This window comes from Nerophis ophidion, linkage group LG06 (assembly GCF_033978795.1).
Source record: "Nerophis ophidion isolate RoL-2023_Sa linkage group LG06, RoL_Noph_v1.0, whole genome shotgun sequence".
Taxonomy (NCBI): domain Eukaryota; kingdom Metazoa; phylum Chordata; class Actinopteri; order Syngnathiformes; family Syngnathidae; genus Nerophis; species Nerophis ophidion.
This window is the reverse complement of record NC_084616.1, coordinates 58,381,618-58,400,775: the sequence shown is the minus strand read 5'-3', so window position 1 is coordinate 58,400,775 and position 19,158 is coordinate 58,381,618. Positions and strand designations below refer to the sequence as shown.

General features: G+C 39.5%; 2 protein-coding genes across 2 annotated transcripts in view; one reads left to right on the top strand and one right to left on the bottom strand.

The window, feature by feature from the left end:
- Positions 1-7,004, bottom strand: part of LOC133555020 (solute carrier family 26 member 6-like) — a 34,509-nt gene extending 27,505 nt beyond the window's left edge. The window contains exons 1-2 of the mRNA XM_061904428.1: positions 6,712-7,004; positions 5,783-5,922 (exon numbers count right to left, since the gene is read on the bottom strand). Of these exons, the coding sequence (XP_061760412.1) occupies positions 5,783-5,922; positions 6,712-6,851 (280 nt within the window). The 5' untranslated portion in view covers positions 6,852-7,004. The remainder of the gene's footprint in view (positions 1-5,782; positions 5,923-6,711) is intronic.
- Positions 1-8,020, top strand: part of LOC133555021 (sodium- and chloride-dependent creatine transporter 1-like) — a 72,907-nt gene extending 64,887 nt beyond the window's left edge. The window contains exon 15 of the mRNA XM_061904430.1: positions 6,717-8,020. The gene's annotated coding sequence lies outside the window, so the exon portion shown is untranslated. The remainder of the gene's footprint in view (positions 1-6,716) is intronic.
- The last annotated feature ends 11,138 nt before the right edge of the window (positions 8,021-19,158 follow it).

Genomic DNA, 19,158 nt, shown 5'->3' with positions numbered 1-19,158 from the left:
CCCAGCGAAACCAGCGGCGTTCCTTGGTGTTGTTGATAAATAGCTTTCGCTTTGCATAGTAGAGTTTTTTTTAAATTGCACTTACAGATGTAGCGACCAACTGTAGTTACTGACAGTGGTTTTATGAAGTGTTCCTGAGCCCATGTGGAGAATGTTTTATAATTTGAACTTTATTTTTAACACTGTGATTACCAGCAGAATCATTAATTACTTATCGTGTTAAGCAATGTCAGCTAAGATTTATCCGAGAGCCAGATGCAGTCATCAAAAGAGCCGCATCTGGCTCTAGAGCCGTAGGTTTCCTACCCCTGGTCTAGACTCTAGTCAGAGAGGTGTCCAAGAATCCAATGGTCACTGTCAGTTACAGCAGTCCTCTGTGGAGTCAGGAGAATCTTCCAGATGGACAACCATCTCTGCAGCAATCCACTAATCAGGCCAGAAAGGTAAAGTGGCCAGACGGAAGCCATTTGCATGTAAAACGTTTGCCAAAATTCACCCGAAAGACTCTCAGACCATCAGAAACAAAATGATCTGGTCTGATGAGACAAAGATTGGACTCTTTAGCATGAATGCCAGGCATCATGTTTGGAGGAAACCAGGCACTGCTCATCAGCAGGCCAATACCATTCCTACAGTAGTGCCAGCATCATGTGGGGATGGTCTTCAGCGGCAGGAAATAGGAGGCTAGTCAGGATAGATGGAAAGATAAAAGCAGCAATGGAGAGAGACATCCTAGATGAAAACCAAACTATTCAATCCGATGGAGTTTGAGAGGTGCTGCAAAGAGGAATGGGCGAAACTTCCCAAAAATAGCTGTGCCAAGCTTGTGGCATTGTATTTAAAAATATTTGAGGCTGTAGTTGCTGCCAAAGGTGCATCAACAAAGTATTGAGCAAAACCTGTGAATATTTATGTACATGTGATTTTTTTTTGTTTTTTATTTGGAATGATTATCCGATTGCATCGTTGTTATGGGCTATTGTCTGTAGAATTTTGAGGGCAAAAATAAATGTTTTCCATTTTGGAATAAGGTTGTAACATAACAAAATATGGAACAAGAGAAGCGTTGTTTTTTTGCATTCTAACATGTATAAATCGTCTTGTTCTAGGAGGCTAGCAATGCAAGCCAATGGGAACAATACATTTTGCCTCTAAATCACTTTAGAAATGCATTCAAAAACCGTCATCAATACTTCATTTACGTTGCATAACCTGCATAATAACCAAACTGTAGCGACATTATCATTGTAAGAGCGAACACTGAGAAACTCTTTTTCTATCATAGTTACACATCGGTATGCTTCGATATTATCCGTAAAAGCTAGCTACGGAAAGAGAAAAGCTAGCTTTTACGACAGAAAGAAATGTATTTGAGTTTGTAATGCACAGCACAGTGTGATGAGACACCAATCTGTACTACCCAAAAAACATGAACAATCATATTACAGTATCTGTAAAGTATTAGACCACATTTCATGTGTTGTTTGTACACAGCCAGCCAGACAGCACATGTACTGTAGTTGTAATACCAGATATGATGTGCTACATGTACCATGATCGTTTAAAAATGTCTTTGAATGCTCTCATGCATCCATGTCATTGTCTCAGGGCATTCGAACAATCGCAACTGGACTGTTTGGTTAGTCCTAGAAGACGATTCGCCTCTCATCCAAGTAGGATTCATTAGTCGGTGCTCATAGACTTACGTAGATTGGTCAGGCTAGATCTGACCGATCTAAGTCTATGAGCTCTAAGACAAACCAAACAGTCCAGTTGCGATCGATTGAATGCCCTGAGATGATCGATTAAAATGTGACTCACTCGATGGGCAGTTGAGTTGAGTTTGAGTTTGTTTCGAACATGCTAGCATACAACAGGATACATCACAATTTCCAGTTTCTCTTTTCAACATGTTCGAAAAGGATTAGGAAGAAGCTGAGCTTATTTAATCCTACCTCTTTTCTTTTGCATCACAGTTGCTAAAACTTTTGTTCACTTCTTGTTCTCAATTTATTCACAATATACTCCATAAGTAATCACACTAAAAAATAAATAAATAAATAATAATTGGTGAAGTATGTCATATTTCATATGATGAGATAAGTAAAAATTGGCTCTAGTGTGGGAATGTGAGTGTGAATGTTGTCTGTCTATCTGTGTTGGCCCTGCGATGAGATGGCGACTTGTCCAGGGTGTACACCACTTTCCGCCCGATTGTAGCTAAGATAAGCGCCAGCGCCCCCCGTGACCCCAAAAGGGAATAAGCGGTAGAAAATGGATGGATGGATGGATGGAGATAAGTAAAATTATTTTGAGAATGAAAGAATGGATGGATGAAATAAATTCAGAATTTTTATCATAATTCTCATTCTTTGTACTTTGTAAACACTTTAGGAGTGAAGAGTTTCTTGAAGTGGATCGTATTAGTACATTTTTTGATTGCTCTGCCTAATCCATTCCATAATTTTATTCCACATACTGATATACTGAAAGTATTAAGTGTTGTACATGCGTACAAATGTTTTAAATTACATTTTTCTCTAGGATTATATTTCTCCTCTTTTGTTGAGAATAATTTATGTATATTCTTGGGTAGCAGGTTATAGTTTGCTTTGTGTATGATTTTAGCTGTTTGCAAATTCACTATGTCATGGAATTTCAGTATCTTTAATTCAATAAATAAAGGATTTGTATGTTCTCTATATCCAACATTAAGCATTATTCTAACTGATCTTTTTTGTAACACCGTTAATGAATGAAGTGTACTTTTGTAACTATTTCCCCAATTGTGCCTTTGTTCCAGCTGACTGGGGACGTTCTTTCCGGTTTATTTGGTTAAAAACTCCATTTATGTCAAAATAGCTTGGCTCCAAGTTCCCCATTTACAACATCATAGTCACTTTCACCTCACTCTCTCGGTTTTCGTCTGCTACAACGTCTCACCTTTCCCTAGTGCTGGCTTCTAGAAGCAGTAGTCCATCCTCCGTAAATATTCAGCTCATTAAAAATTGGGTTATGAATCCTTATTTGTCGAAAAATAATCGTCTTCGAAGTCTGTCATCGATTCCGGCATGATTAGAATACACTCCCGTTTGTTTTCGAGAGTAGGAACACGCATTTGTTGCCAGAAGTCGGACGTGTGCTGCTCTGGAAACGGAAATCACAGTCATGGCAATGATTAAAATGATCAGAATACGGTAACTATTGAACATATTACATATTGTTATGAATGTGTCATTTACTATATACACTTGCAATGTGTAAACAAAACATTGATGGAGGGTTTTAAAGTTGTTTTAGTGTGCTGGTTGCAAGGTTGCAATGGTGACTCCCATTAGCCGCATCCTCCAAGCATTTTTTCATCTTTAAAATCCTAAAAAAAAAAAGACGTATGTGTTCTTGTCTCTAATAAGGATTGTGAACGATAGGCAAAATTCCCCAAAAAAGTGCAGTACGCCTTCAAGTCAGGGGTGACAAACGTACAATCCGGCCCGCGAGATGAGTTTGCTAAATGTACAAATGAGCTGTAATGTTTGAAGGAAAGAAACTGTTGTTCTAAAAGTGTTCACTGGATGTCACAATAGCAAATTTTTGTATCCTCTGCCGGCGAGAGTGCGCATGACTTCAGAGGGGACGGAGCTATGTGCCGTGTGTGGACACTTTGTACTTGCTGCTAATAGTGACAGCATACAAAATGTAAATTGTTACGCTCATGCTTTGCTTGTCAAATATTTTGTTGGTAATGGTGACACATTTTCTGGGCGCACATAAATATGCTGAAATTCACAAGTTTTGTACAAACATAAAATGTATGACATTATTTGAGGAAAATGAGTAAATTACATGAATAACATCTTGTAATTTGATTTTAATATTTATATTCATTTAATCTTACTTTATTTAAAAAATTGTGCATTTTAAAACTCTGCCAGACTCAATCCCACCTATTTGACTGTTGAATATTACCACATCATTTTTTAGGAAAGCATAAATAACGACAGATGATGATAGATTATTATTAACACCATTATGAAAATTAAAAAATATAATGAAAAAAATATTTGTCCATTTTCAGAATGTACTCGCTCTATTTTCAAACAAAGAAAACAATATGAAGTTGTATTTATTTTTAAGTTATCACGCCATGATTTTAATAGTCCGGCCCACTTGGTAATAGATTTTCCTCCGAGTGGCCCATGAGCTATAATGAGTTTTACACCCCTGCCTTAAGTTATCCAGCAGCCATACAACTATAAAAAGATGCTCCTACCTTGTGCAATGCGTTGAACCAGCAGCACACGTTTATAATCTGTAACACCTTTTTAAAATAGCAATCTCGACAACAGAAACAACGGTGTGTTCTGTGCAAGAGGCTGTGGATCACATCATCACATTCGTGCTTCTAGAATGATTCATACGCAAGAAAATGTGTAAGGAAAGACGTTTTTTCTATAGAATATACAGTATACTAAAATTGTATATTTCTTAAATGAAAAAAATAGGCATTTAACATAAATTGCAATACACTCAACATCTTAAACCCATCAACTTAATTTGTTTCGATCATTAAATTAATTCATCTTAAATAATTAAATTAGGAAAGGATGCTGCTGAATCGTCGATATGTCTATTTTTTTTTTTGACAGTCCAAATATGTTGACGCACACATATTGAACAGATTAATTTTCTGTCCATCGTCTGTCTTTGCAGCACAAGAACCTCCTTCCCCACCGCAATGTGTGTAACTGAGTCAGACAATTAGCACATACTTTTCAGACGTGCTAGATAAAACACAATAGGTGTGCTCGCAAAACAGTGATCAGTGTTGATATATCACATTACGCATGCTTAATTATGTATTTTTTTATGTATTTATTTATGTTTTTCCCTTTGAGACATTTGTGATTAAGGGCTGTGTAAGTAAACTTTAATTGATTGATTGATTGATTGATTGATTGATTGATTGATTTGCATCATCTCCTCCCAGTAATTTGGTAGCTCTGATAGTCAGCATATATTCTGCATATTCATGAAGACAGGCGCTAAATATATTGCGCTCCTTATTCTGCTCACTTACAATGGAATCCACTGTGCATACGTGTAGTAGACCAGCTTTGCGTGTGCTCTCAGTTTGCACATGTTTTTGTACACGCAAACATTTAATAGATCAGGCCCATTGCATTCTAGATGTATCATTTGTAGGCTATATTTTTTGTACCTGTGTCTTTAAAACACTATTATGTGCAAACGTTAACAGTAAAGTTGATTTGCATGGTGGCCCTGTGATGAGGTGGTGACTTGTGCAGGGTGTACCCCGCCTACCGCCCGATTGCAGCTGAGATAGGCGCCAGCACCCCCCGCCACCCCGAAAGGGACAAGTGGTAGGAAATGGATGGATTTGCACGGATGTTATTTGTGGCATGTGTTGGTTTTATTGTGACACCAATAAATAATTTCACTGTCAAAACATGGGGATAAAGTACCACCACCTTATGGAATGTTCACAATGACAACACAGCCCAAATTAAATTTTAATGTTTTAGAATATTTCCCACAAATACAGTAATAATTGGCCAAAATTTTAACTATTTGCATCTAATCTGTATTTTATAACTGCAACCAGCGATTAAAATTCTAAAACGGAAACCTAATAACGAACCAGTGTTTTGAACCTTTTCTTGAAAAAAAAAAAAAAAAAAAAGGCTCTTCAAGATCTCTCTCTTTATCGCTCTCATAAGGGAGCCATAAATCCTGTCGCAATCATACTGTTACATATACAAACCCTGCGGAATATGCATGATGCCCACACTGCAGCCAGAGATCAGGTCTCCAACTGCATTTTCTTTGATGGAGTATTTGGGAAGCCAGTCAAGGACAGGGACCCAGCTCAACACTAATTCTTTTGTCCGGGGCACTGAGCACCTGGAAATGTCAGTCCAGAAAGACACAATCAATGGACAATACATTGATATCATTACACAAAAGTAAATCACAAGCTTATTGTGGGGTGTATACACCGCATGTGATTGCATGAACCTTTGAGGAGCTTGTACCCTATACATACATAGCAATCATTTTATGTCTGAGGGATAGGATATTTATGTATTTGTTATTAATAGGATGTGAATGAAGGCTACAGTCTTGCCATGCCACATTTCACCGCAAAAACACGACTCCTTTTGTTGAAATGTTCAGCAAAATGTATCAATAAAAGATTACGAGTTGTGAGAGTTGCAACACATGCTGCAGAGCTAACAAAGTGGCCTTGGAAAGAAGGACCCACCGGATAACATGCCTGTTCAATGTGGATAATAGAATGTAAAAAAAGTTAAAGCCACTATTTGTATCTTCAGTCACACAAACCACAAAAGTGGTGCAGTAGAAACAGCCTTAATACTTTTAGTATAATGCGTTGCGGTTTCACCGCAAACTCCAACCGCACTTAAAAAGTATGCTTAATAAATACAATCGTCTCAAATCAATAGGTTATTAACTTTGCAAAAGCTGTTGTAGGTTGTCATAAGATTGTGGACATCTACCAAATGTCTTGTCCTCACATTTTATGGTGTGTCATATTAGCCAATAAGCCATAAACTTTATTTGTTGATTATTATTAATCACCACTAGTTAACCTGGACACATATTTACAACCAAGCAAGCAAAAGGTCACAGCTTCCTTGCCTATCCTCTCATCTCTGTTTTATTCTTTACCTCAGGGAGTCTTTCATGCGTTCACTGAAGGATGGCTTCGTGGACCAAGTTCCTTTTTGTGCCACCTCATCGAGACTTAATTCATCCAGGACCTGCCGATGTACAAAATACTCCCCAAAGGAATGTCTGTCATCCTCCATGTCGGTGTGTGTTTGTCTCAGCAAAAAAATCCTTTGTAAAACTGGTTCCGTGTGTCCTGTGCCTGAGGATTCTCTTGAAAGTAAAGAGCATGTATGTCATGGACTGAGAAGTGAGTCAAACTTCACTGCTTCTTTTCTTTGGCAAGTTTTGGACTATGGGAGTGACTGTTCCTCTCCCGCCCTTCCAAGACAACCACCCCGTGAGTATGTGTTCTGCACGTGCACACATTTGTTTACCTTTGGCAATGTGACATTTTTCTGATTGTTCCCATACATATTTTTACCTTAGTGAACACTTTGCAACCAATGACATTTGAAATATTGTCCTATATAAAAAGTCCATATATTGGTTCATTGTGTGTGTTTTTAGTGATGTCAAACTAATGTTAATGTTTAATCAGACTAATCACAATTTTGAATTTGAATTAATCATAATTAATCTCAGTTTATTACTTACATGCCCAATCTAAAAGTAATTTAAAATTAGACAAATCCAATTTTATGGTCACAATGTCATACAGGAAAATTATTTTTTTTTACATGAATGCACGTAATTTTTTGCTTGAAACGTGCTAAAAGTTTTATTTAAAGTCCCATCTGGGTTCATTTTGAAGTGAAGTTTACAAACACTCATGTTTGCATTGATCTAAACCAGGGGTCTCAAACTCAATTTAGCTTGGAGCCACAGGATGCAGAGTCTGGGTGAGGCTGGGCCGCAAGAAAATATTTCTTAAAAAAAAATTGTTCATACTCCTCAGCATGTCTAGTTGTATAATGACATTTCAAATTGTATCCCTTATGCACCGCAACTTTCTCTGTGCAAATAAGACACGTCGGGGTGCCCTTGTTCTCAACAAAGAAATATTGCATCTCCCACTTTTCCTGGAATTGTCTTTGCTCATCACGAATCTCTCTTCACGGCAGGCTTTGAAAAAGACATGTTTGGGGTTGTGGAATATATTTGTATTTAGCCGATACATAGAGAATAATGTTATTTCTGCAATGTGTGTCATTCCGCTTTTCCTCCCTACAGCAACACGGATAGCGAGCGCAAAAATGTGACGGCTCCCGGGGTGTTATCCCGCGTCATATAGAAATATATGTAATGTTCATCGTGTGAGGCAATGCAAATTAAACAATAAAAAAAACAAACGGTTTCAATCAATCAATGTTTATTTATATAGCCCTAAATCACAAATGTCTCAAAGGACTGCACAAATCATTACGACTACAACATCCTTGAAAGAACCCACAAAAAGGCAAGGAAAACTCACACCCAGTGGGCAGGGAGAATTCACATCCAGTGGGACGCCAGTGACAATGCTGACTATGAGAAACCTTGGAGAGGACCTCAGATGTGGGCAACCCCCCCCCTCTAGGGGACCAAAAGCAATGGATGTCGAGCGGGTCTAACATGATACTGTGAAAGTTCAATCCATAGTGGCTCCAACACAGCCGCGAGAGTTCAGTTCAAGCGGATCCAAGACAGCAGCGAGAGTCCCGTCCACAGGAAACCATCTCAAGCGGAGGTGGATCAGCAGCATAGAGATGTCCCCAACCGATACAGGCGAGCGGTCCATCCTGGGTCCCGACGAGCGGTCCATCCTGGGTCTCGACTCTGGACAGCCAGTACTTCATCCATGGTCATCGGACCGGACCCCCTCCACAAGGGTTTGAATTGGTGCAGGTTATCGGGGACGGTTATTACTGACGGACAGGTGTCGCGTTGTGACTGCAACCAGGAACGTAAGAAAATCCTCATCTACATGGCAACGTCACTGTGGTTTTCACTCATTTGCCGCTTTTCCACTAATGCAGAGGTAGGCAACCCAGAACGTTGAAAGAGCCATTTTGGACCCGAATAACACAACGCTGTCAAGCATCATTCATATAAAACTTGCGGGCCGCACTATCATTAAACTTTCATAATAAGGTGGGGGCCGCAAAATAACGTCTCGTGGGCCGCAATTTTCCCGCGGGCCGCGTGTTTGAGACCCCTGATCTAAACACTGACTTTAGCAAACCGCGCCGCCTTTCAGGTAACAATCAATGGTTGGGGTAAAGAAGCATGTATGGTCAAAATCAGAGGTGGGTAGTAACGCGCTACATTTACTCCGTTACATTTACTTGAGTAACTTTTGGGATAAATTGTACTTCTACGAGTAGTTTTGATGCAACATACTTTTACTTTTACTTGAGTATATTTATAGAGAAGAAACGCTACTTTTACTCTGCTCCATTTATCTACATTCAGCTCGCTACTCGCTACTTTTTTTTAATCGATCTGTTAACGTTTGTTTTGGTTTATGAGAGCTTCAAAGTAGAATCTGCGCATGCCTGCGTTTCACCAATCACATGCAGTCACTGGTGACGTTGGACCAATCAAACAGAGCCAGGCGTTCACATGACCCGACTTAAAGAAGTTGAAAAACGTACTGGGGTGTTAACATTTAGTGGTCAATTGTACGGAATATGTACTGTACTGTGCAATCTACTAATAAAAGTATCAATCAATCAATCAATCAATCAAAAGTGTAAAGGAAAAAAGACACTTTTTATTTCAACCGTACTAAAGACTGATCGCACAGTTCCTGTCTTCACAATAAAAGTGTCGCTCCATCGCGCCTGCGCTAACAAAATAAGAGTCTCCGAAAGCCAGCGCAAACAAGCTAGCAAGCTACGGAGTTTGCCGCCAATGTATTTCTTGTAAAGTGTATAAAAACCAATATGGAAGCTGGACAAATAAGATGCCAAAAACCAACGACTTTCATGTGGTATTACACAGAAAACAGGGACTTTTTTTCTCCTCCATTTGAAAAAGTGGACGTTATCAGCGCTAAAATACAAGTCATCAGAATCAGGTAATACACCAACTTATATTCTTGTCTTCATGAAAGATAGAAATCTATGTGTTAAACATGCATGTATATTCATTAAAACACCTTTAACATGTCAACAAAAACAGCAAAATAAATCAATATAAATTATATACTGTATATATAAATGTATGTATATGTATATTTATATATGTATATGATATATGTGTATGTATATATGAGGTATATATGGTCATTCATTAAGTAATTGATTAACGTTGAAAAACTTATTGGGGTGTTACCATTTAGTGGTCAATTGTATGGAATATGTACTGTACTGTGCACTCTACTGACAAAAGTTTCAATCAATCAATCAATGAATGCCTTTTGAGCCTACGGTGCTGTTAAGTTATTGTGGCTCAATGTGCCTTATTTTTTTTATTTTAATGTACTATTATTTAAAATATATTATTTTTTTAGTTGCTTAAGAGATATTCATGGCTCTGAATTTGCTCATTGCTATTTTTATGTTTTTGTGCATTATTTGTTGCCGTAATCAGGTTACTCATCAGTTACTCAGTACTTGAGTAGTTTTTTCACAACATACTTTTTACTTTTACTCAAGTAAATATTTGGGTGACTACTCCTTACTTTTACTTGAGTAATAAATCTCTAAAGTAACTGTACTCTTACTTGAGTACAATTTCTGGCTACTTTACCCACCTCTGGTCAAAATAAATTTCGTGATTAATCTGTGTATATACATGATTCATGTAATATTTGTTTTAATTAATCACATGAGTTAACTTGTATTTTTTACAGCTCTAATTGAAAAAAAGAAAAAAAAATGATCAGGCTTTGTCTTTTCAAGATATAAAAGTCTTATCTATTTGGCTGTTCCTCAAAGTCAGCACGCATTTCACAGAATTGTTGAATACATTTTGTCCTTCCTTACATAATCCCATTTTCGTTTCCTTATTCAGCTGCAAGAGAGGGGTAATACATTTGAAATGGCCATCGTGAAAAGTGCTCGGCTGCTAGAAAAGTGCACATTTACCACTTAGTTGTTTGATCTGGATTTTGAGCAGGTTAATGTTTACATTGGTATTTGTCAAAATGACAAATTACATTACTGATTGGGGTTTATCTTGTTGCACAGAATGAGAGGTGAGGCAGGCGATAAATGTTTAAAACGAGATTAAAGTGGCATCATGTTGAAGACTCCAAAAGAAATGGATCAGTTTATTTTATCAATCAATGAAGCAAACTTTTTTTGTAACGCACTTTTCATGCACAGGTAAGTTGCAACACAAAGTACTTTACACCCAAACACACACGCACGCACACACAGCACTATTGACAATGACAGAACATGGCATGGCAATGTGATATAAGGAAAAACACTCATTTTGAGGCATCCAGACTGGAAAATAACTAAATATCAACGTCATCTAAAAAGTAATATAGAACTATTTTTTTTTCATAAAAATGAAACATGAATAAATTAAAACATAAGAATGAGAATAATAGTAGTAATAATAGCAATATGTAAAGCAGAAAATAAAATAAAAAAAAGTGACCTTGTGGTTAGAGTGTCTGCCCTGAAATCGGTAGGTCGTGAGTTCAAACCCTGGCCAAATCATACCAAAGACTTTAAAAATGGGACCCATTACCTCCCTGCTTAGCATTCAGCATCAAGGTTTGTAATTGGGGGTTATATCACCAAGCATTTTTCCCGGGCGTGGCTATAGCTGCTGCTCACTGCTCCCCTCACCTCCCATGGGGTGAACAAGGGTGATGGGTCAAATATAGAGATTAAATTTGCCATACCTCGTGTGTGTGTGACTATCATTGGTACTTTGACTTTAAAATGCCCAATTAAAAGGAGCAAATAGAAATGATCTAACTCAAATGCTCAACCGCGCTAATTTAAGAGATTTACTCTTTTTGTATTACTTTTTACTTTCCGTAGTGAAGCAACCTGCAGTGAATTGCTACAAAGCTGAAAATAAACATTTTTGATTATCTGGGAAACTTTTTCTGTCTTATTCTTTCTTGCATCATACTGTATAGATATTATGGCCTTGTAAAAAAACTTCTACTTCCTTTGTATGTTTTTCCACTGAGAAAACAACAACTTACTCACAGGGACAAGTTACTTTCTGCATAGAATGACTAACAATGTGAAAAGCCAAAGGAAGCATTCCTGCACATATTAACTCTGGCCGCTGTCACACATGTAAACGTGCGCAGTTAAGACTGAACATTTTTGATGATTAGGCAAATTTCAATAACTAGGGAGAGGAGATGGAACACAAACAACACACTTTGCCCAGACCCCCCTAGGATGAATGAATTAATGTTTCGATGAAGTAAAGATAGAAGATAACTTCTTTGCACAAGAGACCTCAGAAGGATATGAAGTAAAACAACGAAGTATAGCAAGCTGAGCAAACATACCTGTATATACTGACTGACTTACATAACATAGCAATCTCTATGTCCAAGATTGTTATGCATTTCGGCTAATCAATAGGTCAAATAAAGATTAATAATTGATCTGCAATGATTAAGAAAGGAGGTGTTTGAGGATCTGTTTGCAGTCATGAATCTACTTATGGACAGAAAGACAACTTTGGGTAATTTTCCTGACCTCTTTTCTCAACAAGCTTGAAGTTAGGGGCCTGACCAACAAGAAAGGTCACCACCTGGATTTAACTAGGCAAATAGGTAAAGAGCCTCCCAATGGATAATGACTGTTAGATGCATGATTATGTTTCAGCATTTAACTTAGCCATCAGTTAGTAGCTTCTCATTTGTTTAATGACAATGTCAAAAAAGACAATCTGTGGTTGTGAGAAAGAAGGGTCAAAATATTGTTAGCACATTAATAAAAAGTGGATGGACAGTTGGGGAAACTTTCCTCAGTAATCCAAATCTCCTGTCTTCAAGAGCCAGAACTTTAAATGGAGTTTTTTGTATTACATCTTAAAGGCCTACTGAGATGAGATTTTCTTTTTTAAACGGGGATAGCAGTTCCATTCTATGTGTCATACTTGGTCATTTCGCGATATTGCTATATTTTTGCTGAAAGGATTTAGTAGAGAACATCGACGATAAAGTTTGCAACTTTTGGTCGCTAATAGAAAAGCCCTGCCTTTACCGGAAGTCGCAGACGATGACGTCACCCGTTGATGGCGCCTCACATCCTCACATTGTTTTTAATGGGAGCCTCCAACAAAAAGAGCTAGTTGGACCGAGAAAACGACAATTTCCCCATTAATTCGAGCGAAGATGAAAGATTCGTGTTTGAGGATATTGATAGCGACGGACTAGAAAAAAAAACAAAGAAAAAACGCAATTGCATTGGGACGGATTCAGATGTTTTTAGACACATTTACTAGGATAATTCTGGGAAATCCCTTATCTTTCAATTGTGTTGCTAGTGTTTTAGTGAGTTCAATAGTACCTGATAGTTGGAAGGGTGTATCCACGGGTGTCTTGAGGCCACTGTCTGATGGAAGTCGACGGCAGCTGAACGGACGGCACAAGCTCAGCTGATCTCCGGTAAGTGGCGACTTTTTACCACCATTTTCTCACCGAAAACTGCTGGTTGACATTTGGTCAGGATCCATGTTTGCTTGACAGCTCTGATCCATAGTAAAGTTTCACCTCCGGGAATTTTAAACAAGGAATCACCGGGTGTTTGTGTGGCTAAAGGCTAAAGCTTCCCAACTCCATCTTTCTACTTTGACTTCTCCAATATTAATTGAACAAATTGCAAAAGATTCAGCAACACAGATGTCCAAAATACTGTGTAATTATGCGGTTAAAGCAGACGACTTTTAGCTGTGTGTGTGCGCAGCGCTAATATTTCTTAACAGTCCGTGACGTCAAGCGTACACGTCAGCATTCCGCAACGTTTTTAACAGGACACTTTGCGGGAAATTTAAAATTGCAATTTAGTAAACTAAAAAAGCCGTATTGGCATGTGTTGCAATATTAATATTTCGTCATTGATATATAAACTATCAGACTGCGTGGTCGATAGTAGTGGGTTTCAGTAGGCCTTTAAAATGATTACATCTGTAGAATGCGCACGTGTACATACTGTGGCTGATGAGTGTGTATCATACAGCTTCTGCTACAATTATAAAGTCATCTTTTTGTGACGGTGTGACAGGGGAAGAAGACAGCACAGAATGCAGGGGTGTTTTTTTAGCTCTATTTATTTCTATTTGTACAACAGTAAGGAGTGTGAAACTAACCCAAATGTGTGTGATGTGCGACTGTGTGTAGTGATTAGCTGTTGAGTGTCACCGGTAGTGTTGAGCGAGGTGCGGATGTCCAGGGGCGCAAGACAAGCTCGGAGGTCCGTGAGCAGGCCTGAGGTCGAGGGCAGAAGCGAGGCGTCGGAGTCCGTGTCCAGACGAGAGGTCGAGATCCAGGAAGGCAGCCAGGGGACCAGAGGGAATCCAGGGAGACAAGACACACATCTTGAATCCGTAAAGCGAAGAGGGACTGCGGGAACACGACACAGGACAACACACAATGAGCACAGAGGTGGGGAAACACGGCGAGAGAGAGTGCGCATAGAGCTTGATGTTTCGGCTTACTGTACGGAAACAGGAAACTACATTCTGGCCCGGACCGCAGGTTTGCACTGGCTTAAAAAGCTCAGGAAGCTCATCAGCGACAGGTGTGTAGAGTGCTGATTGATTGCCGATTGTATGCAGCTGCTTGCTGCAGCCGGAGTGGCGCGCAATGGGGCCTGCTTGGAGGTGCGCTCAGCGTATAGTGCACAGATGCCGGGCAGCGACACTTTTAAACCCATATATTGACACATTACAAACAACCTATGAAAATAAGGATAATTATGAATTAGGTGATATGATGGAATGATAACTTAATCCCGCAGATTGTAATTTAACAGGCTTTAGGCCTGAAAATTTACTTTTTACAATTTAGCAGTGACGACCGCAGTGTTTCTGAGAAGGGTTCCAGACTGAAGCCAAGAAAAAACCTCATAGCCATAGCACATGTAAGCATGTGTGTAAGAGGTAAACATCAAACATCAAAGAGAACAAAGGACATCAAAGACATCAAAAGAGCAGAGCTGATGCAACCCCCCACTTCTGCATACAGTTATGAATAAAAAGTAAAAGAAACATATGCACTGTGGTGTCCTCTGCGGTGTTCCACGCCATTGTCTGCTGGGGTGGGGGGAAGCATGGCCAGAGACAGGAGCAAACCCAACAAAGCAACCAAGAGATCCGACTCCACCCTCAGCCAGTGTCCAGTCTGCATGGATGAGCGAGGATGCGTCTAAGGAGACTGAGGTGTCCGATACATGTTCATTCAGCCAAGTTGATCTGCCGTTTCTTTTCTTTTTCTCCTATGTCCCCCCTCCCTCATGGAAGGGGGGCCATGGATGAAGTACTGGCTGTCCAGGGTCGGGACCAAGGATGGACTGCTCGTCCAGAGTCGGGACCCAGGATGGACCACTCGCCTGTGTATCGGTTGGGCACATCTCTGCGCTGCTGATCCGCCTCCGCTTGGGATGGTTTCCTGCTGGCTCCACATTGGATGGGACTCTCGCTACTATATTCGATCCACTTTATACTGGATTCTCACGGTTATGTTGGATCCACTATGGGTTGGACTTTCACAATATCATGTTAGATCCGCTCGACATCCATTGTCGACGTCCCACTGGGGTGAGTTTTTCCTTGCCCTTATGTGGGCTCTACCGAGGATGTCGTTGTGGTTTGTGCAACCCTGTGAGACACTTGTGATTTAGGGCTATATAAATAAACATTGATTGATTAATTGAAGACACTGTGGAGCTTGTCCGTCCCGGCGCTCAGTGCTAGCTCTGCAGCCCTGGCTCTTCATCCACATCTCATCCAGTTTCTCCAAACGGACTCTGGTGTGGCAGAGACGCAGCTGGTCTCCATGGCCAAAAGGCTCCCGGGAGGCAGATCCAAAAGTTCACAAAAAAGCACCGCAGAAGTCACAAAAGTGCCATTCCCTTGTTGCACAGCCCCAAAGGGTCCCGAACCAAAAGGCAAAAAACAACAACACATGAACACAAGAGGGAAACATCAGGAACACAAAAGGATGACACAAGATCACAGAGCTCCTGCCACCAGTAGCCACAAAAGCGGCGCCATATTCTGAAAAAAAAAACTGACAACTTTTTCTCGCACTTCACCTGCCTCATTAATAACACATCTCCACATTGGTGAGACTTTGAAGCCTGCGATTTCAAACCAACAGCAGGACATAGCATCGTAGCACTTCAGGCTGACAGGACTGCTCTAAACTATCAGCTCTTCGCTACTGGCTGATCAAAGTGGATATGCACTCCATCTTAGACATCAATAACACAACTGTGGCTTGATCAATCGAACTGCTGACATGTAATGCTAATAACACGACTAGTGATCGTAGCTGCGACTGCCAAGTTGGCTGAGTTTTTACAGAACAACAGGAATTGGTTTCAACACCTTGAATCCAAGTCCTGACTAAGAGGAATTACCCAGGATGCAACAAAGTATTTAAATAAATGATAAATGGGTTGTATTTGTATAGCGCTTTTCTGCCTTCAAGGTACTCAAAGCGCTTTGACACTACTTCCACATTTACCCATTCACACACACATTCACACACTGATGGAAGGAGCTGCCATGCAAGGCGCCAACCAGCACCCATCAGGAGCAAGGGTGAAGTGTCTTGCTCAGGACACAACGGACGTGACGAGGTTGGTTCTAGGTGGGATTTGAACCAGTGACCCTTGGGTTGTGCACGGCCACTCTCCCACTGCGCCACGCCGTCCCACGTCGTAGCCATATTTTAGTGTTCGGGTGACGACCATAGTAATGACGTTTGGAGGATCCTGTGAGCTACTGATAAGTACTGTGGTCTGCAGTAGAACACATTCAAGGCTACTATATTAATACTACTTTATTTTGTAAGGTGCCTTTCAAAGCACTCAAGGTTGCCGTACATCTCCTAAATGCATAAAAGCAGCATAAATAATTTCAATTTAGGCAAATCAACAATCAAAAACAGACACCTGTGTCAGGCATGGATCTGCCTAAACAGGTGGGTTTTGAGGTAAGTTTTAAAAGTGATAATGGAGTCAATATTCCGAATGCCGGGGATACATGGAAGATACAGCAGAGGCTTGGGAGAATGTCATGTGGTCAGATGAAACCAAAATAGAACTTTTTGGTATAAAATCAACTCGTCGTGTTTGGAGAAAGAAGAATACTGAGTTGCATCCCAAGAACACCATACCTACTGTGGAGCATAGGGGTGGAAACATCATGCGTTGGGGCTGTTTTTCTGCTAAGGGGACAGTACGATTGATCCGTGTTAAGGAAAGAATGAATGGGGCCATGTATCGTGAGATTTTGAGCCAAAACCTCCTTCCATCAGTTAGAGCTTTGAATGGTTGACCAAATACTTATTTTCCACCATAATTTACAAATAAATTCTTTAAAATTCGTACAATATGAATTCCTGGATTTTTTTTTCACATTCTGTCTCTCACAGTTGAAGTGAACCTATGATGAAAATTACAGACGTTTGTCATCATTTTAAGTGGAAGAACTTGCACAATCGGTGGCTGACTAAATACTTTTTTGCCCCACTGTATATATGTCTCCATTTTTCACAAGTACTAATCATATTATACAAAGTTACTCGTCGGAATTTGTCTGGTGTTCAGGCTTGTCACTCACCAATGTCTCGGATTCATGTACACAAATAACTAAATACTTTTTTGCCCCACTGTATATTCAGGCCTGATCTTTACCCCAGTACCACAGTCCTTTTAACATTTTCAGTATGGATGATAAAAATACCTGACATAATGCAGTCAAATGGCTATTCAAAGGGTTGAAATAAGAATAAAAAAACATGACCTGTTGGCTATTTTCTTTATTTCGGACGGAAGTTGATAAAGAGATGACTTTCTCAAGTGATGTCAATACAGGGTTATGAGTTATCAGAATAACTAACTTTTTCCACACGGTTGAGCACATTGCATTACATAACTTTATGAGCAAAACTAACAGTTTTTTTTGGCAGGCCTGTTTAATCAGTGACACCTAGTCAGTGGTCAGGCACTGTCTGCGTTGACATGTTCTTTTTCTGTGTGTTTTAGTTCACAAGTGTGCACCTTAAGTGAACTACAGAAGGAGATGCTATTGTGCAAAAACAAACAGGACAAACATTGTTCATGGGATATAAAAAAATAATATTATTAAAAGACAAAGTATACAAATATAAATCAGTAGTGCAAAATAGATGTTAAACCCTGAAATGACCTTTTCTCTCCAATGTAGCAACAGCATTGTTTTTACTTACGCCACGAACCATCTTTGCACATAATATCGGTATGGTGACGTTGGGACCCACTGAGGAGGCAACCTAATGACAATTTGCTTACTAAAAGTGCGATAGTCTGTTTCACTTTTTGTTAAAATTCCAATATACAAATACAATGTACAAATAGCGCAACATAATTTTGATTTGGAAGTTTTCCTACAGAACAAAAAGTATGTTGCCATCCCTGACAAAGCAGAATGGTAAATTATCTCCAGCCAAGCAAATGAAGCTCTGATACAGTTCAGTAACTTTAGCAACCAATGTGGGTGTATGTGCAAACAAGGATAGGGATTGTTTTTTAAAAAAAACATGAGGACATGTGAATGATCACAAATGTTACTGGATGAAGATATACAACAAGATTAGTCGAGACAGTAATCACTTGTCGATGTTAATTGGTTCTGGAAATGGCCACAATAAATGCATTTCCGCGATCATTAATTATAAAAACAAATTGTTGGTAACACTTTAGTATGGGAAACATATTCACCATTAATTAGTTGCTTATTAAAGGCCTACTGAAATGAGATCTTCTTATTTAAACGGGGATAGCAGGTCCATTCTTTGTGTCATACTTGATCATTTCGCGATATTGCCATATTTTTGCTGAAAGGATTTAGTAGAAAACATCCACGATAAAGTTAGCAACTTTAGGTGCTAAGAGAAAAGCCCTGCCTCTACCGGAAGTCGCAGACGATGACGTCACCCGTGTGATGGCTCCTCACATATTCACATTGTTTTTAATGGGAGCCTCCAACAAAAAGTGCTATTCGGACCGAGAAAGCGACAATTTTCCCATTAATTTGAGCGAGGATGAAAGATTCGTGTTTGAAGATATTGATAGCGGACTAGAAAATAAAATAAAAATAAAAACAAGATTGCATTGGGACGGATTCTGATGTTTATAGACATATTTACTAGGATAATTTTGGGAAATCCCTTATCTTCTATTGTGTTGCTAGTGTTTTAGTGAGTTTAATAGTACCTGATAGTCGGAGGGGTGTCTCCACGGGTGTCTTTACGCGCAGTGTCCCAGGGGGGTCGACGGCAGCTATGGACGGCACAAGCTCAGCTTTTCTCCAGTAAGATCTGAC